General features: G+C 42.8%; 2 protein-coding genes across 4 annotated transcripts in view; one reads left to right on the forward strand and one right to left on the reverse strand.

Moving 5' to 3' along the window:
• TMLHE (trimethyllysine hydroxylase, epsilon) overlaps window positions 1-5553 on the forward strand; it is a 44034-nt gene extending 38481 nt beyond the window's left edge. For all 3 annotated transcript variants that reach the window (XM_060692104.2, XM_034424045.3, XM_034424046.3), the window contains exons 7-8: window positions 735-873; window positions 1623-5553. In XM_060692104.2, coding sequence (XP_060548087.2) covers window positions 735-873; window positions 1623-1754 — 271 coding nt within the window. In that variant the 3' untranslated portion in view covers window positions 1755-5553. The remainder of the gene's footprint in view (window positions 1-734; window positions 874-1622) is intronic.
• A 7026-nt stretch (window positions 5554-12579) lies between these two features.
• On the reverse strand, window positions 12580-19135 carry LOC117669504 (putative G protein-coupled receptor 34). The gene is made up of 2 exons (XM_034424013.2): window positions 18946-19135; window positions 12580-15203 (listed from the first exon to the last, which is right to left on the reverse strand). The coding sequence occupies exons 1-2, from the start codon at window positions 18957-18959 to the stop codon at window positions 14201-14203; spliced, it is 1017 nt and encodes a 338-aa protein (XP_034279904.2). The 5' UTR covers window positions 18960-19135; the 3' UTR covers window positions 12580-14200.

Raw genomic sequence — 19135 nt, forward strand, 5'->3', positions numbered from 1 at the left:
GGAGGAGATATGGGAGTCAGGGTCAGCACCAAGGCAACCTGGGAGCTCCGAGGGGCAAGAGGGAATGGAGCTGGCAGAGAGAGCGAGAGAGAGACAGAGGCAGAACCTGGGCCGTCCGTCAGCCCCCAGATGGAGAGTCAACAGCCCACAGGTCTGAAGGCAGCTGATGAGGAGGAGGAGGAGGAGGAACAGCTGGGTCCAGTGCCTGATGCACAGCTGTGCAGATAGCAGAGGAAAGGAGAGCAGTGGAAATCTATGGGCCGGTCCTTGGGACGGAAGAGCCACCACTGCTAGCGAAGCCCTACCCTAGCTCTGGGGATAAAAAGCAAGGGGCGGAGATGAATAGATGTGGCAGACAACTATTCATCTTCCGGACGGACAGACTTGTTAGCCTGCGAGAGAAACTTTTTGCCAGGGCTGCTGACGTTCCCAATAAAGGAATCTTTGAGTTAACATGATGGTTTGTCGTGTTTGGGGAGCTGGGTCAGCAGAACAACCTCTTGTAGATGGTTAATCATGGCTTATGGCTTGCTACCTATGAACCTGCTTCACAGTGGCTTAAGCCATCCCAGAGCCCCAGGGGACTGACTATAGTGTATCAAACCAGCTGGATCGTGGTTGGCCAATGGTGATTAAAGCTACTTCTGCGTAAGGGGGTTCAGCAACAGGTAGTTTGCACTAGTAGAGATCCTTCCAGCCATATGCATTTGACTAATCTTCTGTTTCTTCTTCAGGTACAATAATTACGACCGAGCTGTCATTAACACAGTGCCCCATGACACTGTGCACCGTTGGTATATTGCACACCGCACACTCACCACTGAGTTGCGGAGGCCCGAGAACGAGCTCTGGGTCAAACTGAAACCAGGCAAAGTAAGTTAGAAGGTGGCTTGATGGGAGAACCTGACTCAAGGCCCCTTTGAGCCCTTAAAACTCCTGATACCCTTCCCTCCCTCAAAACACCAAAGTTGCTCCCCTGCTTACTTTCGGAGTGCCAAGAGCCTTGGTGGCGCAGCAGACTAAAGTGCTGTTAAATAGCACCAGCTGCCTGCAATTACTGCAAGTTACTTACGACCACAATTGAGCCCACAATTTACGTCAGTGAGACATTTGCTAAGTGAGTTTTGCCCCATTTTATGACCTTTCTCGCCACAGTTGTTAAGTGAATCACTGCCATTCTTCAATTAGTCACACGGTTGTGAAGGGAATCTGGTTTCCTCATATTGACTTTGTCAGAAGATCGCGAAAGGGGATCACGTGACTTTGGGACAATGCAACCGTCATAAATGTGAATTTATTTATTTATTTATTTATTATTTATTAAATTTATATGCCGCCCCTCTCCAGAGACTCAGGGCAGCTCACAATACATTTAAAAAAAAAAAAAACCATTCTAAAAACATTTAAAAGGTTAAAAAACATTAAAAACCTTGTCAAGCATCCGAATGTACATCACATGACCCTGGGGGAATGCTGCAACGACGGTCATCCATGTGAAAAATGGCCATAAGTCACCTTTTTCAGGGCCGTTGTAACTTCAAATCGTCACTAAATGAACGGTGGTAAGCCAAGGACTATCTACGTAGCTTTCTTCACTTTGCTTCTTTTCATTCCTTCTGTAGGCCCTCTTCGTGGACAATTGGCGAGTGCTGCATGGCCGAGAATCTTTCACGGGATATCGCCAGCTCTGCGGTTGCTACCTCACGAGAGATGATGTGCTAAACACGGCCCGTTTCCTTGGACTTCAAGCCTAGGGTGGCTTGGGCCTCTGATGGTCGGGAGCTGCTGATTCAGGAATGGAGAGAAAAAAGTGTATACCTCACAGACCTGGCCTCCTGTCCCAAGAGAGAGGAGAGGTCCTCTCACCATTACTTGAGGTCCATCAAATATTGTCTATTGCCTTTTCTTCATTCTCCCCATTCTAAGCTCCCTGATTGGTTCTCCTTGGTTTCCAAAGCCAGCCCATTGGCTCAACTCAGGACAGATGGACTTGGCAGCCATGTAAGAGACCAGTTCTGACCTCCAAGGTGCTACCTCTTGTGCCTTTTGCTATTGAAAGCAGCCCTGTCCTTTTGAGGAGACCTCCTGTGTACAAAACCATCAAGGTTTTTTATTGGACGTCCATTGTTGAAAACTGGTAGAGTCTCAAGGAAAGTTGAGCTAGTTCATTGGCAAGACATGTTTGTTGGCGTGCCAGCCTTTTGAGACCTCCAAAGTAGACGGCTACCCAATGTTTGAAGGTTCTGCTTCTCCGTGTCTCTTCTCTTTCCTGCCTGCCGGTGATGTTAAGCTTGCCATATGATGGGACAGTGGCTTCAGAAAGCCTTAGAACAGGAGGAAGGAAGAAAACATACAGATCTGGGGAGGGAAGGCAATATTAAGTCCTAATTTCCCAGCACTGTAAAAAAAAATATGATAACAATATAACTATAGCACTGTGTTTCTTTCCAGCTTAACTCTGTTGTCCATTCTTCATCTTGGTCATTGCTTCAACTTTCTCCAGAATTTCTTTGCTGTCCATTCTTACGTTGGGAGGAAGCACAATCCCATAATTTCCTTGCTTTGTTTCTTTCCTTTGTTTCTTTCCTTTGAAGGACTTTATCTTTAGGGACAACAAGAGGCCTCTTAGAAGCTGGAAACCGCCAACCCTTGTTCTGAACTAAAGCTCCAACAATCCGGAAGAGAGAGAGAGAGAGAGAAAGAAAGAAGACACTTGGTTATTCCTCTTAGCTAGTTAAGTGAAAATAATTGCACGTTTCGCTTTGACTGGCCTTCTCGGTAGCATTGGGCTCTTTCAGGCTCTTCAAGAAGAAAAGCAAGAGCGGCCTTTAGCCGAAACTGAAATGATTAGATCAAAGATCTGAATGGAGGCATTGCTTCCGCTATCTGCTCTTATCACCAGACCAGTGGTGAAATCCTCCGCGGATGGCCACCGGTTTGTTGCCCACGCATGTGCGGTACGCGGCAAACGCTCGCTGTGTGCATGCATGCACAGTGCACACCAAAAGCACGCTGCACATGTGTGCATGCACAGTGCAAACTAAACGCGTGTGGAAAAAGAAGGCTTAACAAGGTAAGTAGAACAGCGAGGGAGGATAACAGCTGTGCCGCGTGGTTTAGATTCCTTAGGATTTCCTGCTTTCTAACTAATATAAACGGCATGGCACAGCTGATTGTCGGAAATACTGGTTCAAACGAACCGGTAGCTTTTTTTTTACTACCGGTTTGCCCGAACCGGTAGTTTTTATCACTACCGGTTCTCCCGAACCGGTGCGAACCAGTAGCATTTCACCCCTGCACCAGACCCTTAAGATTGAGCTCCTTGTCTAGGAACGAGAAGTTCTAGGTCATCCTTCCTTCTAGAGATGGATGATGATCATTGCTTGCCCCCCTGCCATCACCAGAGAGACTCCGGTTCCTACTGCATCTCTTTGAGCAAGATCCAACAGGGATGCCCAGAACTTCTATAGGAAGCCAAGATTTGCCACTCCGTGGAAGAAACAGCACCTACGAGAAGTAGCCAAAGCCAGTTTTTTGCCTTCAAACCAAATAAGAAATATCTTGCCTTCTTTGGACTTGAAGCGACATTTTCATGATTCATAACGAAGGATGAAACGCTTTACCACAATTTGAGATGCAAATTCTGTGGTTGAGTTGGGTCTTCCTGGGCCAAAACTTCAAAACTAATCTGTGCATGAGTTTAGGAGCAGAAGGGGGGGGCTTCTACCTACAAGAGGGTCCAAGTAGACTTCATGAACAACAGAATAAATCTTTGTTCATGGTTGTCCTTGCCAAGCTCGGCCAAACTTGGTTGAACCCGTTGGCTCTCGTTGGAAAATTTCTGCTAATTAAGGAAAATCAACCCTCTTTCCTCCAGTATGTTTACAGCTGATCCCTTTCAGGTAAACATGATTTTTGTTGAATTATATTGAACATGCAAATCTGCTAAGGAGGAAACTCCAGAAAAGGAATTTTTGCAAGTTCTTATAGACATCAGGAAGCAGCTACCGTTTTCCTTGGACGGTGTTCTGCTCTTTGCAGCTTTCGAATTAAAGTAGTGGGGAAACTGGCAAGATTCCTCGAAGTCTAGAAGGATGCAGTTTTGACTCTCACTAAGCTGCAGAAGTCATATTTTGAACTGCAACATTTCCCGACTTAAATAGGGGAGCAGGAGAGAGAATGTTTTTCCAAGGAACTAGAATCAGGGACGGGCTGCTGGGGGTTCGCAGGGGTTCGGGAGAACCTCTAGCTAAGATTCTGTGCAGTTCAGAGAACCCCCAAATCCCACTCCTGGTTGGCCCTGCCCTGCCCACGAGTCCCAATGCAGCCCGTTTTGGATGCAGGTTAGTGCAAGGCGTGCACGGAGGCTCGAGGAGGGCACTACCGGAACTACCAGAAGTTCAGGAAACGGGCCCGTTTCTGGCCTCCGGAGGGCTTCCGGAGGGCTTCCAGAGCCTGGGGAGGCCATTTTCACCCTCCTGGAGGCTCGAGGAAAGCCTCCGGAGGCTGGGGAGGGCAAAAATGCCCTCCCACCGTGGTGCAGGAGGCTGACTAGGCCACGCCCGCCATGGCCATGCCCACCCAGCAACCAGGCAGAGAACCCCTTGCTAAAATTTTTGAAGCCCACCCCTGACTCGAATCCGACACGAACACCAGCAATTTAGGTTTAGTTGAATTTTCTCCCTGAGATGGCTCGTGTTCTTTAAGGAATGTATTTCAGGTTTGCTTGTTCAGTGAAAGCAGTATTTACAGTATCTCATGAGCTCCAAGCTGCTGTCTGAAACCATTTTGCCCAGCTATAGTTTTGCTACACCAGGGGTAGGTTCTACTTACCCTTACTACTGGTTTGAACGGGATCGCACACGCGCACGCTCGCTTCGCTCGCACCTTGCTTCTGCGCATGTGCAAATCGCCAATGACAACATCCGGGACGGTGGGCGGGGCGTCCCACCGGTTTTACTACCAGTTCTTGCGAACCGGTCTGAACCAGGGGCAACCCGCCACTAGGCTACACCTCGTTGAGTTGATGGTTCTTTGCACGATCTGTATCTGCTTCTCTCTTTTCTTACCTGTAGTTTTGGATGTCGTCTTAACTTGATTGATGCGGTAGCACTTTTTTGCTCTTAACACTCCTTAAGGACTCCTTTTAAACAACATTCAATTTTTAGTAGCGGAAGGCATTTGGTACTCGAGGCCATTTCTAACTTGATTTTCTTAACACTGTATGAATTTCATGACCCCGTAGAATGCATCGGATGTAGAGGTGGTGCAAATATGATCCTTGGATCAAGACAACTTCTACAGCTGTCTGGTATTTATTAGCTACTAAGTTTCAGGAATATATTTACTAATTTCTAAAAACATCTTTGCAAAAAAAGTACAGCTTGGGTTGTGTCCTCGGTATGTTTTGTAAGGACCGATGTGGCTTTGTTATAAGTAGCTGAGATCTCTTCATGCCCACTCATGTTTTACTCTAAGAACAAGATTATTATGGTCACCGTAATTGTAATTGTTTCCTGTTACTCTGCTTTTAATAAAAAAGTGCAACGATAAGTTTTTCTGAGAGGAATAGAAAGCTTTGTTTCAACTAAACGGATTTTGTAAAGTGTGGCCAACAAATTAAAAACACTGAATCATGCTGTAAATTGGAAGCCCAGAAGAGTTGTTTGTGCGTAAGGGGGTTGGATTAGGCTTCAAAAAGAAATTGTGGGTTTCGAATTTGTACATCCGTACAAATATTATGACTTCAGCATCAAACTCTGCTTCTTGCCCCTGAGGTTTACAGGTAGTCCTGGACTTACAACCGTTCTTTTAGTGACCGTTCGAAGTTACAACGGGATTGCAAAAAGCAACTTATGGCCTTTTTTTCACACTTAACGACTGTTGCAGCATCCCTACGGTCACATGATCAAAATTCAGATGCTTGGCAACCGACTCATATTTATGACGGTGTCCCGGGGTTCATGTGATTCCCCTTTTGTGACTTATTTTATTTTATATTATTTTATTTTATTATTTTATTTTATTTTATTTTATTATTTTATTTTATTTTATTATTTTATTTTATTTTATTTTATTTTATTTTATTTTATTTTATTTTATTTATTTTATTTTATTTTATTTTATTATAAAAGAAAACTTCAACTAAGTTTCTACTTACATTAGCTTATTTACAAATTTTTCCATATTATATCCATCATTTTATACACCTTTGTTGTACTGACATTCATAAATGTATTAAACCAATTTATGTAGCTGCCTTTCAACGCATCCATGGGTGACTCTGGGAGGTTTATGTTTAGAAGAATTTGTGAGTCTTAGAACCCTAGGACCATGTCAAGAAAAAAGTGGGACAACGGAAATCTGGAAAGGTTATATGTTCTTATTTGTTCTTATATTTTCTTTGAAATGCTTTGAGTTGAAGCCTCGTGGTTAACCTCATCTAACCAGAAAAGATGGGGCTCCGTTTTCTCATGCCTCTTACCTGATCTGGTTCCTTCGCTGACATTCCACAAAGGTTTGTGTGACATTTAGTTATTAGTTTTATTTTTTGTTCTCCTCACCCTCTCTCCTCTCCTCACCCTCTCTCCTCTCTCTCCTCACCCTCTCCTCTCCTCTCTCTCCTCTCCTCACCCTCTCTCCTCTTTTCTCTCTTCTCACTCTCTCTCCTCCCTTTACCCTCTTCTCCCCTTACCCTCTCTCCTCTCCTCACCCTCTCTTCTCTCCTCTCCCTCTCTCCTCTCTCTCCTCACCCTCTCCTCTCCTCACTCTCTCTCCTCTCCTCACCCTCTCTTCTCTTTTCTCTCTTCTCACTCTCTCTCCTCCCTTTACCCTCTTCTCCCCTTACCCTCTCTCCTCTCCTCACCCTCTCTTCTCTCCTCTCCCTCTCTCCTCTCCTCACCCTCTCTCCTCTCCTCTCCCTCTCTCCTCTCTCTCCTCACCCTCTCCTCTCCTCACTCTCTCTCCTCTCCTCACCCTCTCTTCTCTTTTCTCTCTTCTCACTCTCTCTCCTCCCTTTACCCTCTTCTCCCCTTACCCTCTCTCCTCTCCTCACCCTCTCTTCTCTCCTCACCCTCTCTCCTCTCCTCACCCTCTCTCCTCTCCTCTCCCTCTCTCCTCTCTCTCCTCACCCTCTCCTCTCCTCACTCTCTCTCCTCTCCTCACCCTCTCTTCTCTTTTCTCTCTTCTCACTCTCTCTCTTCCCTTTACCCTCTTCTCCCCTTACCCTCTCTCCTCTCCTCACCCTCTCTTCTCTCCTCACCCTCTCTCCTTTCCTTTTGTCCCCTCACCCTCTCTCCTCTCCTCTCCTGATTCAATACATCACTGTCCTGAAAGGACATATTCTTAGTCTATATTGTTGTCTTGTTTATTTTGAAACCTGCCAGGGCCCTAAACTTATTCAATTTTAAGACTTCTGGACTTGAACTCCCAGAACTAACTTCCCATGCTGGCTGGGGAATTCTGGAAGTTAAAACTCCACAAATCTTAAAGTTGTTAAGGTTGGATACCCCTGCTTTAAATCAAAGCCAAGGGAATTGAACATCAGTCAACACAAACCTGCTACCTTAAGAGACCACTAGTGGATGCGGTTGCACAGTGGCTAAGATGCTGAGCTTGCAAATCAAAAGGTCGGCAGTTCAGCGGTTTGAATCCCTAGCGCCATGTAACGGGATGAGCTCCCGTTACTTACTCCCGTTACTTACTCCCAACTTCTGCCAACCTAGCAGTTCGAAAGCACGTAAAAGATGCAAGTAGAAAAATAGGGACCACCTTTAGTGGGAAGGTAACAGCGTTCCATGCGCCTTTGGTGTTTAGTCATGCCGGCCCACATGACCATGGAGACATCTTCGGACAGCGCTGGCTCTTCGGCTTTGAAACGGAGATGAGCACCGTTGGGAAACGACTAGCACATATGTGCGAGGGGAACCTTTACCTTTTTAGAACTGGTAGCAAATTCCTAGCTAAAGACTCTAGGAAGATGGATTGGCTTTTGGCAAAGTTCCACAGCTGGTGGATTTTAGGACCTGAGAGGTCTTGAACAGATTAAAAAACAAAACAAAACTAGGTTCTCTACAAATTGAGTGATAAAATGACAGGATTTGGGAAAGCGGTGCCTAAAGTGGGTAATTTGGAAAAAAGAATTGATGAACTCTTGGCTCTTGGAGTTAGCATAGTTAATCTGCCTCCAGGAATGGATGGTTGGAACGGATAGTTGGATGGCCTCGTTGCCATCGAGTTCGTTAACATGAAAACAGAATGCAAATCTGAATAGACCTTCGACTTCGGAGGGTTTTTCTGTGTGTATATAAATAAAATTATTTGAATTATTCCCACAAGACAACCACAGCGTATTAAAGTTAACTATTTCACGCACCTCAGTCCGATCCTAAACTGACATGGATCATTCTCAGTTTATCATTTAGTTACTTCTTCCCAATGTTAGTGTTCCTGGGTTTTGGGGTGTGTTTTTTTTTTTTCTTTCTTTTTATGATCTCGGAAAATATATTTAGACTGACATCACACGTTCCTTTTAAATTTTCCACAATTTCATTTCATTTCATTTCATTTATTGGATTTATATACCGCCCTACTCCCAAAGGACTCAGGGCGGTGAACAGCCACAGAATAAAACACATAAATACAAAATTTAAAAACAGAATAAAACCGAATTAAACAATTTGGCCAAGACAAATTTAAAACACCCAATAATTTAAAAACAAATTAAATTCTCCACAATGTCCTAATGCAGCAGTGCAGCAGAGATATTTTGGATTAATAAGATAACAAATTAACAGAGTTGGAAGGGACCTTGTAGGTCATCTAATCCAACCCACTGCCCAAACAGGAGACCCTACACCATTTCTGACAGATGGCAGCCCAGTCTCTTCTTGAAAGCCTCCAGTGATGAAACTTCCAAAGGCAGCTTCTGTTCCATTGGTTGGTTTTTCTCACTGTCAGAAAATTTCTCCTTATTTCTGATCTCTCCTTGATCAGTTTCCATCCATTATTCCTTGTCTGGTCTTCAGGTGCCTTGGAAAATAGCTTGACACCCCCCCTCCTCTCTGTGGCAGCCCCTCAAATATTGGAACATGTCTCCCCTGGTCCTTTTCTTCATTAGACTAGCCATGCCCAGTTCCTGTAACCGTTCTTCATATGTTTTAGTCTCCAGTCCCCTAATCATCCTGGTTGCTCTTCTCTGCAATCTCTAATTATTTAAAATGATGGCTTATATCAAACTGGGCCTAATACAGGAAGTCACTGATTTACGACCACAATTGAGCCCAAAAGTTCTGTTGCTAAGTGTTGTGGCCCGTACGCGGCCTGTGCAACTAGTAGCTGATTCAGACAGTGAGGAGGCTGGTGTGGTGCTGCGCTAGCAGCCTGTGCAGTTGGCACTCGAGTCGGACAATGAGGAGGCTGGAGAAGATGTGGTGCCAGAGGTGGGGATTCAGCCAGGGCCTTCAGAACCTCCAGAAGCTCCCTTAAGTGAAGAGGACGAAGAGGAGGAGCCTCTTCTCGATGCACGGGCGCGCAGAGCTGCCAAAAGACAGGAGTGGCTCCTCCTTAGGAGGAGGTGTCCTCGAGAGTAAAGCTTGGGGCTAATTGGCCACTCCCTTAACCTATTTAAGGAGGAACGCTGATTGAAGCAATTTGCAGGGAACAACTTTGTGCATATACCTTCGTGTCTTGTCTTGCTTATCTTATCAGCTTCCTGCAAATTGCTTCTGGGCATTCTGCCAACCATAGTAAGCTTTCAGTTATTATTCTTTGAATTCTTGGCGGCTGTTAATGCAGTTAATTAACAGCTGTTGTTGTAAAAGACTGGTTTATTTAGTAAACTAAGGCTTGAACGGACTTTATGTGTGCTGCGTTCTTTGGGGTCCATAGCTGGGGCAGAACACTAAGCAAGATGGTTGTTAGGTGAGTTTTTCCCCATTTTATAATCTTTCTTGACACAGTTGTTAAGTGAACTGCTATAGTGGTTAAGTTAGTAACACGGTTATTAAGTGAATCCGGCTTCCCCATTGACTTCGCTTGTCAGAAGGTCACAAAAAGGGATCACAACCATGAGGGGACTCTTGCAACCGTCATAAATATGAACCAGTTGCCACGTGTCCACATTTTGATCACATGATAATGGAGGTGCTACAACAGTCGTATGTGTGAAAAATAGCCAAAGCTCACTTTTTTCAGTGCCATTGTAACTTCGGTCACTAAACAAATGGTCCTAAATCAAGGACTAACTGTACCCAAGATTCCTGCCAAGAAAAGATGGTTCCAAGCTGGAAATACCCATGAATCCCCAAGACAAAGGTTAGCTCGAGGCCAGCTTTAACCGCAGTTGTTTGCAATAACGTTCATTCAGCATTTTTTTAAAAATAAGAATGGAGTAAGTTCCTCTTAATTCCTCTTAAGCGGTGCTGAGGTGGAAAGGAAAAAGAAGAAAAGAAAAGTGTGCCAATTTAGACCTGATCATATGGCCACTCTTTGCAAAAAAAAAAAGAAGAAGAAGAAGAGTGAAGCAACTTCAAGCAGCTTGCTCTTAACAAATCACCAAAAACCACAAAACCCTCCAACGCAGCAAGAAATTTCCTTGTACTTTGATTCTTGGTGTGAATGTCTTGCAGGTGCCAGACCGAACAGTTTCAAAGGGCATCAGCATCATCTGACAGGGTTTGAGGAACTTCCAACTATAAGCCTGAGAAGCATATTTTTTTCTTTTTCTAATGAAGCTATGACCACCCAGGTGAAGAAGAGAAACTGGTTTGCACCTGGGGGTGCTGTTGATACATTTGAGTATTAAAGGACGTATGTTCTTTTCAACCAAGTCTCTCTTTGCCAATTTTCTTCCTTTGCTAAAAGCCCTCTGGATTGTATCTGGACTTAAATCCCCCCCCCCCATTTCAAGCTTGCGTGTCTATCGGTTGTTTGATATAACTCTTATCTAGATTCTCCTGCAGTCGCTTTCAGAATAGAATAGAATAACAGAGTTGGAAGAGACCTTGGAGGTCTTCTAGTCCAACCCCCTGCTTAGGCAGGAAACCCTACACCACTTCAGACAAATAGTTATCCAACCTCTTCTTAAAAACTTCCAGTGTTGGAGCATTCACAACTCCTGGAGGCAAGTTGTTCCACTGATCAATTGTTCTAACTGTCAGGAAATTTCTTCTTAGTTCTAAGTTGCTTCTCTCCTTGATTAGTTTCCACCCATTGCTTCTTGTCCTGCCCTCAGGTGCTTTGGAGAATAGAGTCAGCACTCCCAAGCTGCATTCACTCCAGTGCTGACATAAGAAGGAGAAGGTGGGGACATCTGGCAAGAGGACGCTTGACTTTTCACCTACTTAATTTCCCTGGAGATACTATCCCCTAGGAGATGGGTTGGGAGAGGGAAAATTCCTTTGAGCTAAAGTAGTAGATAACAGCAGAGTGACTTGGAAGATGGCCAATGAGAAGCAGAGCAGTGGGGAAAGGAAAGGGAGGGTTTGGATCAGGAAGTCATTGTTGGCTGCAACTGAGTCGGAGTTTCGATTGTTGTGCCTAATAAATGAAAGATTTTGATCAAAGACTATTTGTTTGAAATGCAGTTTATTTGAGACGACACCGAATCCTGACAAATAGTTTGACTCCCTCTTCTTTGTGGCAACCCCTGAGATATTGGAAGACTCCTATCATGTCTCCCCTAGTCCTTCTTTTCATTCAACTAGACATACCCAGTTCCTGCAACCGTTCTTTATATGTTTTAGCCTCCAGTCCCCTAATCATTTTTGTTGCCTTTCTCTGCACTCTTTCTAGAGTCTCCACATCTTTTTTACATTGTGGCGACCAAAACTGAATGCAGTATTCCAAGTGTGGCCTTACCAAGGCATTATAAAGTGGTATTCACACTTCACGTGATCTTGATTCTATCCTTCTGTTTACGCAGCCTAGAACTGTGTGGGCTTTTTTGGCAGCTGCTGCAGATTGCTGGCTCATATTTAAATGGTTGTCCACTAGGACTCCAAGATCCCTCTCGCAGTTTATTTATTTGTATTAAAAGATCTCAAAACCTTAAGTCTCTGTGCATTTGTATTCCAGGCCTGGATTTGGTTATTCTTACCTTAATCTGCCGTGCATAACAAAATGAGTGTTTCATAAAGGAAGTGGCATATATGTATAAAAATAATACAGGTAGCCCTCCATTTACAACAGTTCACAACGGCACTGAAAAAAAATGATTTACGACCAATTTTCAGACTTATGACCGTTGCAGCATCCCCAGGGCCACGTGTTCAAAATTCAGGCACTTAGCCTCTGACTCATATTTATGACGGTTGCAATGTCCCAGGGTCAGGTGATCCCCTTCTGCGACCTTCTGACAAGCAAAGCCAGGTTCACTTAAAAACCGTGTGAGTAAATTAACGGCAGTGATTCACTTAACAACTGTGGCAAGAAAGGTTGTAAAACAGGGCAAAATTCGCTGAGCGACAGAAATGGGCTCAACCGTTGTAAGTCAAAGACTACCTGTACAACTTAGCTGAGGAAAAATAATAGAAAATTAGGTGCCTTTTCCAAAAAGTCACTGTTGAATTTCTCTGGCTATTTTTTTTTTTTAAAAAAGATGTTTTTTATTGGTGTGATTCTAAAACTAAGAAAGACAAACTGAATCACTTCAAACCAGATTTCTTTATTTTTCCTCACCTCTAGACAGAAATCTTGCCAAACTGAAAGCAAACTACTTGCATTATTAAAAATACACTTGGAGAACTTCTAAGGAGGAGCTGTTTTAACTTTGTTTCTCCCACCCAAACTATCTAAACTTTGTTGTCTCTTGGTCCTCTGGAGTGCAGCTCCTTCTTCCTGGGAATCCGGACTCTATTCCACCCCATAATCCAAATGAAAATAGAGTAAAAGTAACCTAAACTGGATTAAACTACATGAAAGAAATAACGAGCAGAAAATCTTGCACGGAACCATGGCAAGAATTTTCTTGTTAAATATTTTTTCTGAACACCCGTGAGTGCAGAGCAAAAAAAGGATCGCTTTTTGCAGTTATAATTGTACGTTGCATAAGTGAGATTTTGCAATCTGATAGACCTCACGAGTCACCACACATATTTCTTGAACTTGCTACTTCAGCGCAAAGCATGTTAATACTTCGATTTTAGCTCTTTTAATTTTAAGAATCACTGCAAGTCTATTCGGATCTTTGTTTTGAAAAAGCCAAAGCATCCAATGAAATTGCTCTCCAGTAAAAATTATCATCAATTTCTCCAAATTCTTTAAATGAATTTGCGGGGTTTTTTTTAGAAATGATAACGTTCATCTCACCATCTCAATGTTAGATGGACATCTAACATTCAGCAGCAGCAGTTTTTCCCCTTTTTTAGTAATCTCCAAATCTGACATATAGAAATACCCCATTGTATTCAAACTCACAATAATTCTTGGAAGATTTTGTTTCCTTCCTAGAGGTAAAGAGAAATGTCTTCCAAGAATTATTGTTCCCATTTAAAGGGTTACTGTAAGCAAATAAGGACTTGCAAGAAATCATTTTCAAGCAACAATTCCTTAATCTAGAAATAAATATGTAGAAAATTGAGTTTTACAAAGAAGCCAAAAATAATGATGCATCTCAATAGCTCAGTGCCTTCCTAAACCTTTGGTTCCTTGTTTTGCTAAAAGGTACTAGAAAAATTATGCAGAAGATAATGGTCAGCGTATTTCCTGTTTCCTTAGAAGTAGAATCATGAGAGAAGATATTGCCCAAGCATAAACAAAAACTTTAAGACCGTAAGAACAGCTTGACAAATTTTTAAAAGCAACATGCTCAGTTTTCTGCTTAGATATACCAAATTTGTCAGCACTCAAGAATTATTTTTAACATTCATCTTCTTTTTTGCTTTGTTCTTGGTTTTCTCAGAAAAAAAAATTCAAATATAGCACATCCTCAGTAGGGACTAAAAATCCCATTCATAGCTTGTGTCTCCTCTTAACATATATCGATATTTTCACCAAGTGATGTCTAAGTCACGGTTTCTGGGTCCTAATGTCTTCTGGACTTGTTGGATTAAAAAAAATCCTTAACTAGGGCTTTTATTCATTGTAACTTCTGGCCTTCACCATCTTGAAGAAGGCTGATCTAGGAAGAACAACTCGTATCCAGAAGTTTATCCTAGTTATGCAACTTTTAGTCCTTCTCTACCCTGAAGTCTGTGATGGATTATTTGACGTACAATACTCTCTGGTTATTTTTTTGAGAAACCCACTTCAGCTTTCGGAGAGTGGCGTCCAGCAAGGATCTCTTGAAACTGCTGGACAGAAAGAAAAAAATCACAGGGTCAAAACAACAGTTGAGGGTTGAAATGCAAAGGACCAGTTCGTTGGCAAGATGGAGGACCTGAGAGTTCTGTTCAGAAATGATCCTCATTTGGGCAAGGATGTAGGGTATCCGGACCACATGGTAGGGGACAAAGCATACGATGAAGACTACCAAAACCACAAAAGTCTTTATTACGATTCTGGTGCTCATCCTTTTGCTGCGCTGCTGGGTTTTCTTCAGAGAGACTGCGTGGAGCCTGAGCGAGATTTTACCATAGGAAAAAAGGAAAAAGAAGAGCAAAAGGAAGAAGAAAATCACCACCAACATATTGAGTATGCCCCCGCTGGTGGTCCTGTACTTGAAATGGAAGCACTTGTGGTCACAGGGCCCACTTTTATTAGTGTCCAAAAGGAAGCAAAGCATTGTGATGAAGCAAAAGACCCATACCACAATGGACATGACGAGGCTGAATGACGTCGTGTGGATTCGGAACTGTTTCAGGGGCTTGATGATTTTGAAGTAGCGGTCCAGGCTGATCAAGCTGAGAAGCAGAATGCTGACGTACATGGTGATGTAGAAGATCATGCCTACCATCTTGCAGAGAGCTGGCGGGCCGCTGTGTTTTTGGTAAGCCACCCGGAAGGGCAAACAGAGGGAGAGCAAGAGATCAGCAATGGCAAGGTGCTTCAAGTATATTGTGATGGAGTTGGTTTTCAGACTGCCAAAAGAGAACACCCAAAGCGCCAGGAGGTTGCTGACGAAACCGATGATGGCGATGACGGAGTACATGACAGGCAGGGTCTCCATCAGAAAGCCATCCTGGATTCTACACGTGGATTCATAAGATAGGTTAGATGATCCATTACGGAGGTTCTCGCCGAGAGAGGAATGGTTGTTCATACTGCTATGGAAGGAAAATGGCAGAAATCATTAGACGATTCCATAAATTTCTTGGTAGCTCATCATTTCCTAATTAACTTAGGTAAAAGTAAAGATTCCTCCTCGCACATATGTGCTAGTCGTTCTCGACTCTAGGGGGCGGTGCTCATCGCCGTTTCAAAGCCAGAGAGCCAAGGCTGTCTGAAGACATCTCTGACATCATGTGGCCGGCATGAGTCACGCCAAAGGCATATGGAACACTGTTACCTTCCCAACAAAAGTGGCCCCTATTTTTCTACTTGCATTCTTTACGTGCTTTCGAACTGCTAAGTTGGCAGAAGCTGGGACAAGTAACGGGCGCTCCCCCATTATGCGGCACTAGGGATTTGAACTGCTGAACTGCTGACCTTTCGATTGACAAGCTCAGCGTCTTAAGCCACCAAGCCACGGTGTCCCGAATTAACTTAACAAGAATGAAACTCTAGACTTGTTTCTACTCTGTAAACCATTGCTACCGCTCTCACAGGGCACTTGGCTTTGTGAAGACATACTTAAGGCCACGAAGACCACTCTGATGTGGTCATTAAGGCACCAGGCTATAAACTGGGGATCCGGGAGTTTTAGTTCCAACTTAGGCACAAAACCAGTTGGGTGACTATAGGCCAGTCCTTCTCTGTCAGCCCTAGGAAGAAGGGAAAGGAAAACTACTCCTGAAAAACCTTGCTAAGAAAACCACAGAGTCTTGTGCAGGCAATCAGCAAGAGTCAAAAACTGACTTGAAAGCAATTTTTTTAAAAATAGCCATGAACAATTAGCTTTGCAGGCACTGGGGTAGGATGTAAATGAAGCCCAGCATGATTGACAGCATATTTGTATCTGGTCCTTGATATCGTTCTTTGATTTCTATGCTATGTTTTTATTTTGTTATTGTCCCCGTGGTAGACGGGCACCCATATGCATTTGACAAATATCTAGATAGGGTACGTACGTTGCTAAGAACTGTCAATAGATTTAAATAAGCTTGATAGTGCTTTCTACATTTGCACGCGCTGAATTTGGTGGTTTTTAAAAAACGTTTAAAAATATTCAAAGATAATTTTAACCCAAAAAAAAAAAAAAAGAACAAAAGTAACATTTGTTTGCTGTAGAGATATGGACCATACAAATGTTCTTTAGTTGTCCTTAGAAGTTGAAGAAAAGCAATTGTGTTTTCCTTGATTTTTATTGGGTTCAATTGAATCTATTTTTCAGCAGGTGCAAATAGGATGCATTGTTGAGAACTGCTTTGAAAAACCTAAACCTGACTGAGAAATGGGAGAATTCGCTGCCAGCTAATTTTGCGAGACGGAGGTGTGACAGAGACATAATGAAAGTGTAGCATACCAACACACATTCAGTTTGCAAGTTCTCCATATATGGAGGCATGTTGTTGTCTGCAAACATATGTTAAACATAATGTTGCTGTTTATTTAGATCAGAGAGGTGCTGAATCGTATAAAAACAGACACATCACTAGAAGCCAAAATCACGAGGCGATCTCTGATTTACTTTGGGCGGGTCATGAGTGCAAATTCTTTGGAGAAGGCAATGATGCCAGGAATGGTTAGTGGAACAAAAAGAAGGGGCAAGCAAAGAACTCATTGGGTTGATAATATCAAATCTGATACAAAAATGAACATCCAACAACTGAAAGAAGCTGTGCTTCACAAGGTCGCACTCGCTAAGAGTCAGACACGACTGAATGGTTCTAACAAGAAAAAATTATTTATACAGCAACCAAGATGATTAAGGGACTGGAGGCTAAAACATGAAGAAAGGTTGCAGGAACTGGGTATGTTTAGTTTAATGAAAAGAAGGACTCAGGGTGACATGATTGCAGTCTTTCAATATCTCAGGGGTTGCCACAAAGACGAGGGAGTCAAGCTATTCTCCAAAGTACTTGAGGGTAGGACAAGAAGCAATGGGTGGAAACTAATCAAGGAAAGAAGCAACTTAGAATTAAGGAGAAATTTCCTGACAGTTGGAACAATTAATCAGTGGAACAATTTGCCTACAGAAGTTGTGAATGCTCCAACACTGGAAGTTTTTAAGACGAGGTTGGATAACCATTTGTCTGAAGTGGTGTAGGGTTTTCTGCCTAGGCAGAGGGTTGGACTAGAAGACCTCCAAGGTCCCTTCCTACTCTGTTATTCTATTCTATATGTGGGCCACCTCGTCTATTGATTCTAAGCATCTTGCAAGGATAGCCAATAAAATACTGTAGTCTAAAATCAGCATAAATCATAACCAACATTAAAGCCAGTCTTAAATATTACTGCCGGTCATATATTAGCTTCTCCTCTTTGCAAACTCTGAAGAAGAATATTGAATATTTTTGTGCTCTCTAGATTGAGATAATATATATTTTTAAAAATCCCAGGTTAATTGCTGGAGTGAACTCTTCTAAAGCAAGAAGAGATTCTTAATTTTTTCCACAATGCTCCCTGCCTGCTTGCACGTATTGGCTGGGCAAATTCTACTGGGAACAGACAATCTCAGAAGCAATTACAGCTACAGGTAATCCTCAATTTATGACACAATTGAGCCCAAAATTTATGTTGTTCAGTAAAAAACATGTGACATGAATTTGTCCCATTTTAACAACTTGCCTTGCCCCCTTTGTTAAGTGAATCACTGCAGTGGTTAAATTAGTAACACGGCTTGTTGAGTGATCCGGTTTCCCCATTGACTTTACTTGTCAGAAGGTCACAAAATGACTCCTGAACACTGCAACCGTCATAAATATGAGTCAGTTGTCAAGCATCTGAATATAAATCACAGACCACGGGGATGCTGCAATGGTCATAAGTGTGAATAATGGTCATAAGTCACTATTTTCAGTGCCGTTGTAACTTTGAATGGTTACTCGATGAACTGTTGTAAGTTGAGGACTGTATTTAGTAAATCCCATGAGCAAAGCCATATACTTATTTCATCATATAAAGATCAAGAGCACAAAATAAAAATTAAAAAAATAGAAAACCTGTCTACTTCTGGGCTCTCACATCATTGTACACGTTCCTATTTGCCTGAAAAATAATAATATTTTTTTTAAAATGTAGTTCCTAAAACTGCCCATTCTTGGAAGTGTTATTTTTGATCTTTAAATGCTGATAACTGTCAGTGAGCAGTGTGTGTAGAACAGAACAGAACAGAACAGAACAGAACAGAATAGAATAACAGAGTTAGAAGAGATTTTGGAGGTCTTCTAGTCCAACCCCCTGCTTAGGCAGGAAACTCTACACTACTTCAGACAAATGGTTATCCAACATCTTCTTTAAAACTTCCAGTGTTGGAGCATTCACAATTTCTTCAGGCAAGTTGTTCCACGGATTAATTGTTCTGTCAGGAAATTTCTCCTTAGTTCTAAGTTGCTTCTCTCCTTGATTAGTTTCCACCCATTACATCTTGTCCTGCCCTCAGATGCTTTGGAGAATAGCTTCACTCCCTCTTCTTTGTGGCAGCCCCTGAGATATTGGAACACTGCTATCATGTCTCCCCTGGTCTTTCTTTTCATTAAACTAGACATAGCCAGTTCCTGCAACCGTTCTTCATATGTGATTGCTGGTTTCTTAGCTTTCCATTATGTAGAGTTTGAAACAATAATACTAAGCTAATCACTAAAAACCCACAGACCCAAAAATCACATTTGAACTCGCTCCAATCCTCCATCATCATCACACACACCCACACACCCAAAAAATTAAAGGGGTCATGTCATCACCTACCTTGACATCTCCATTCAGACATTCACCCTGATGAGGATGGAAGCTTTCACGTGGCTTCTCTTCTGAGAACTTTCTAAAATGTATGTTCAACCAGCTGAGCTTTAAAGCTCTTGTCAGCGGAGATAGAGAGATGGATGTGGTTGGCTGCTTACGAAAATCTGTTCAGTTTTTTACCACTAGATGAAGCAGC

Source organism: Pantherophis guttatus, chromosome 12, assembly GCF_059756535.1.
Source record: "Pantherophis guttatus breed Tessera chromosome 12, ASM5975653v1, whole genome shotgun sequence".
Lineage (NCBI taxonomy): Eukaryota > Metazoa > Chordata > Lepidosauria > Squamata > Colubridae > Pantherophis > Pantherophis guttatus.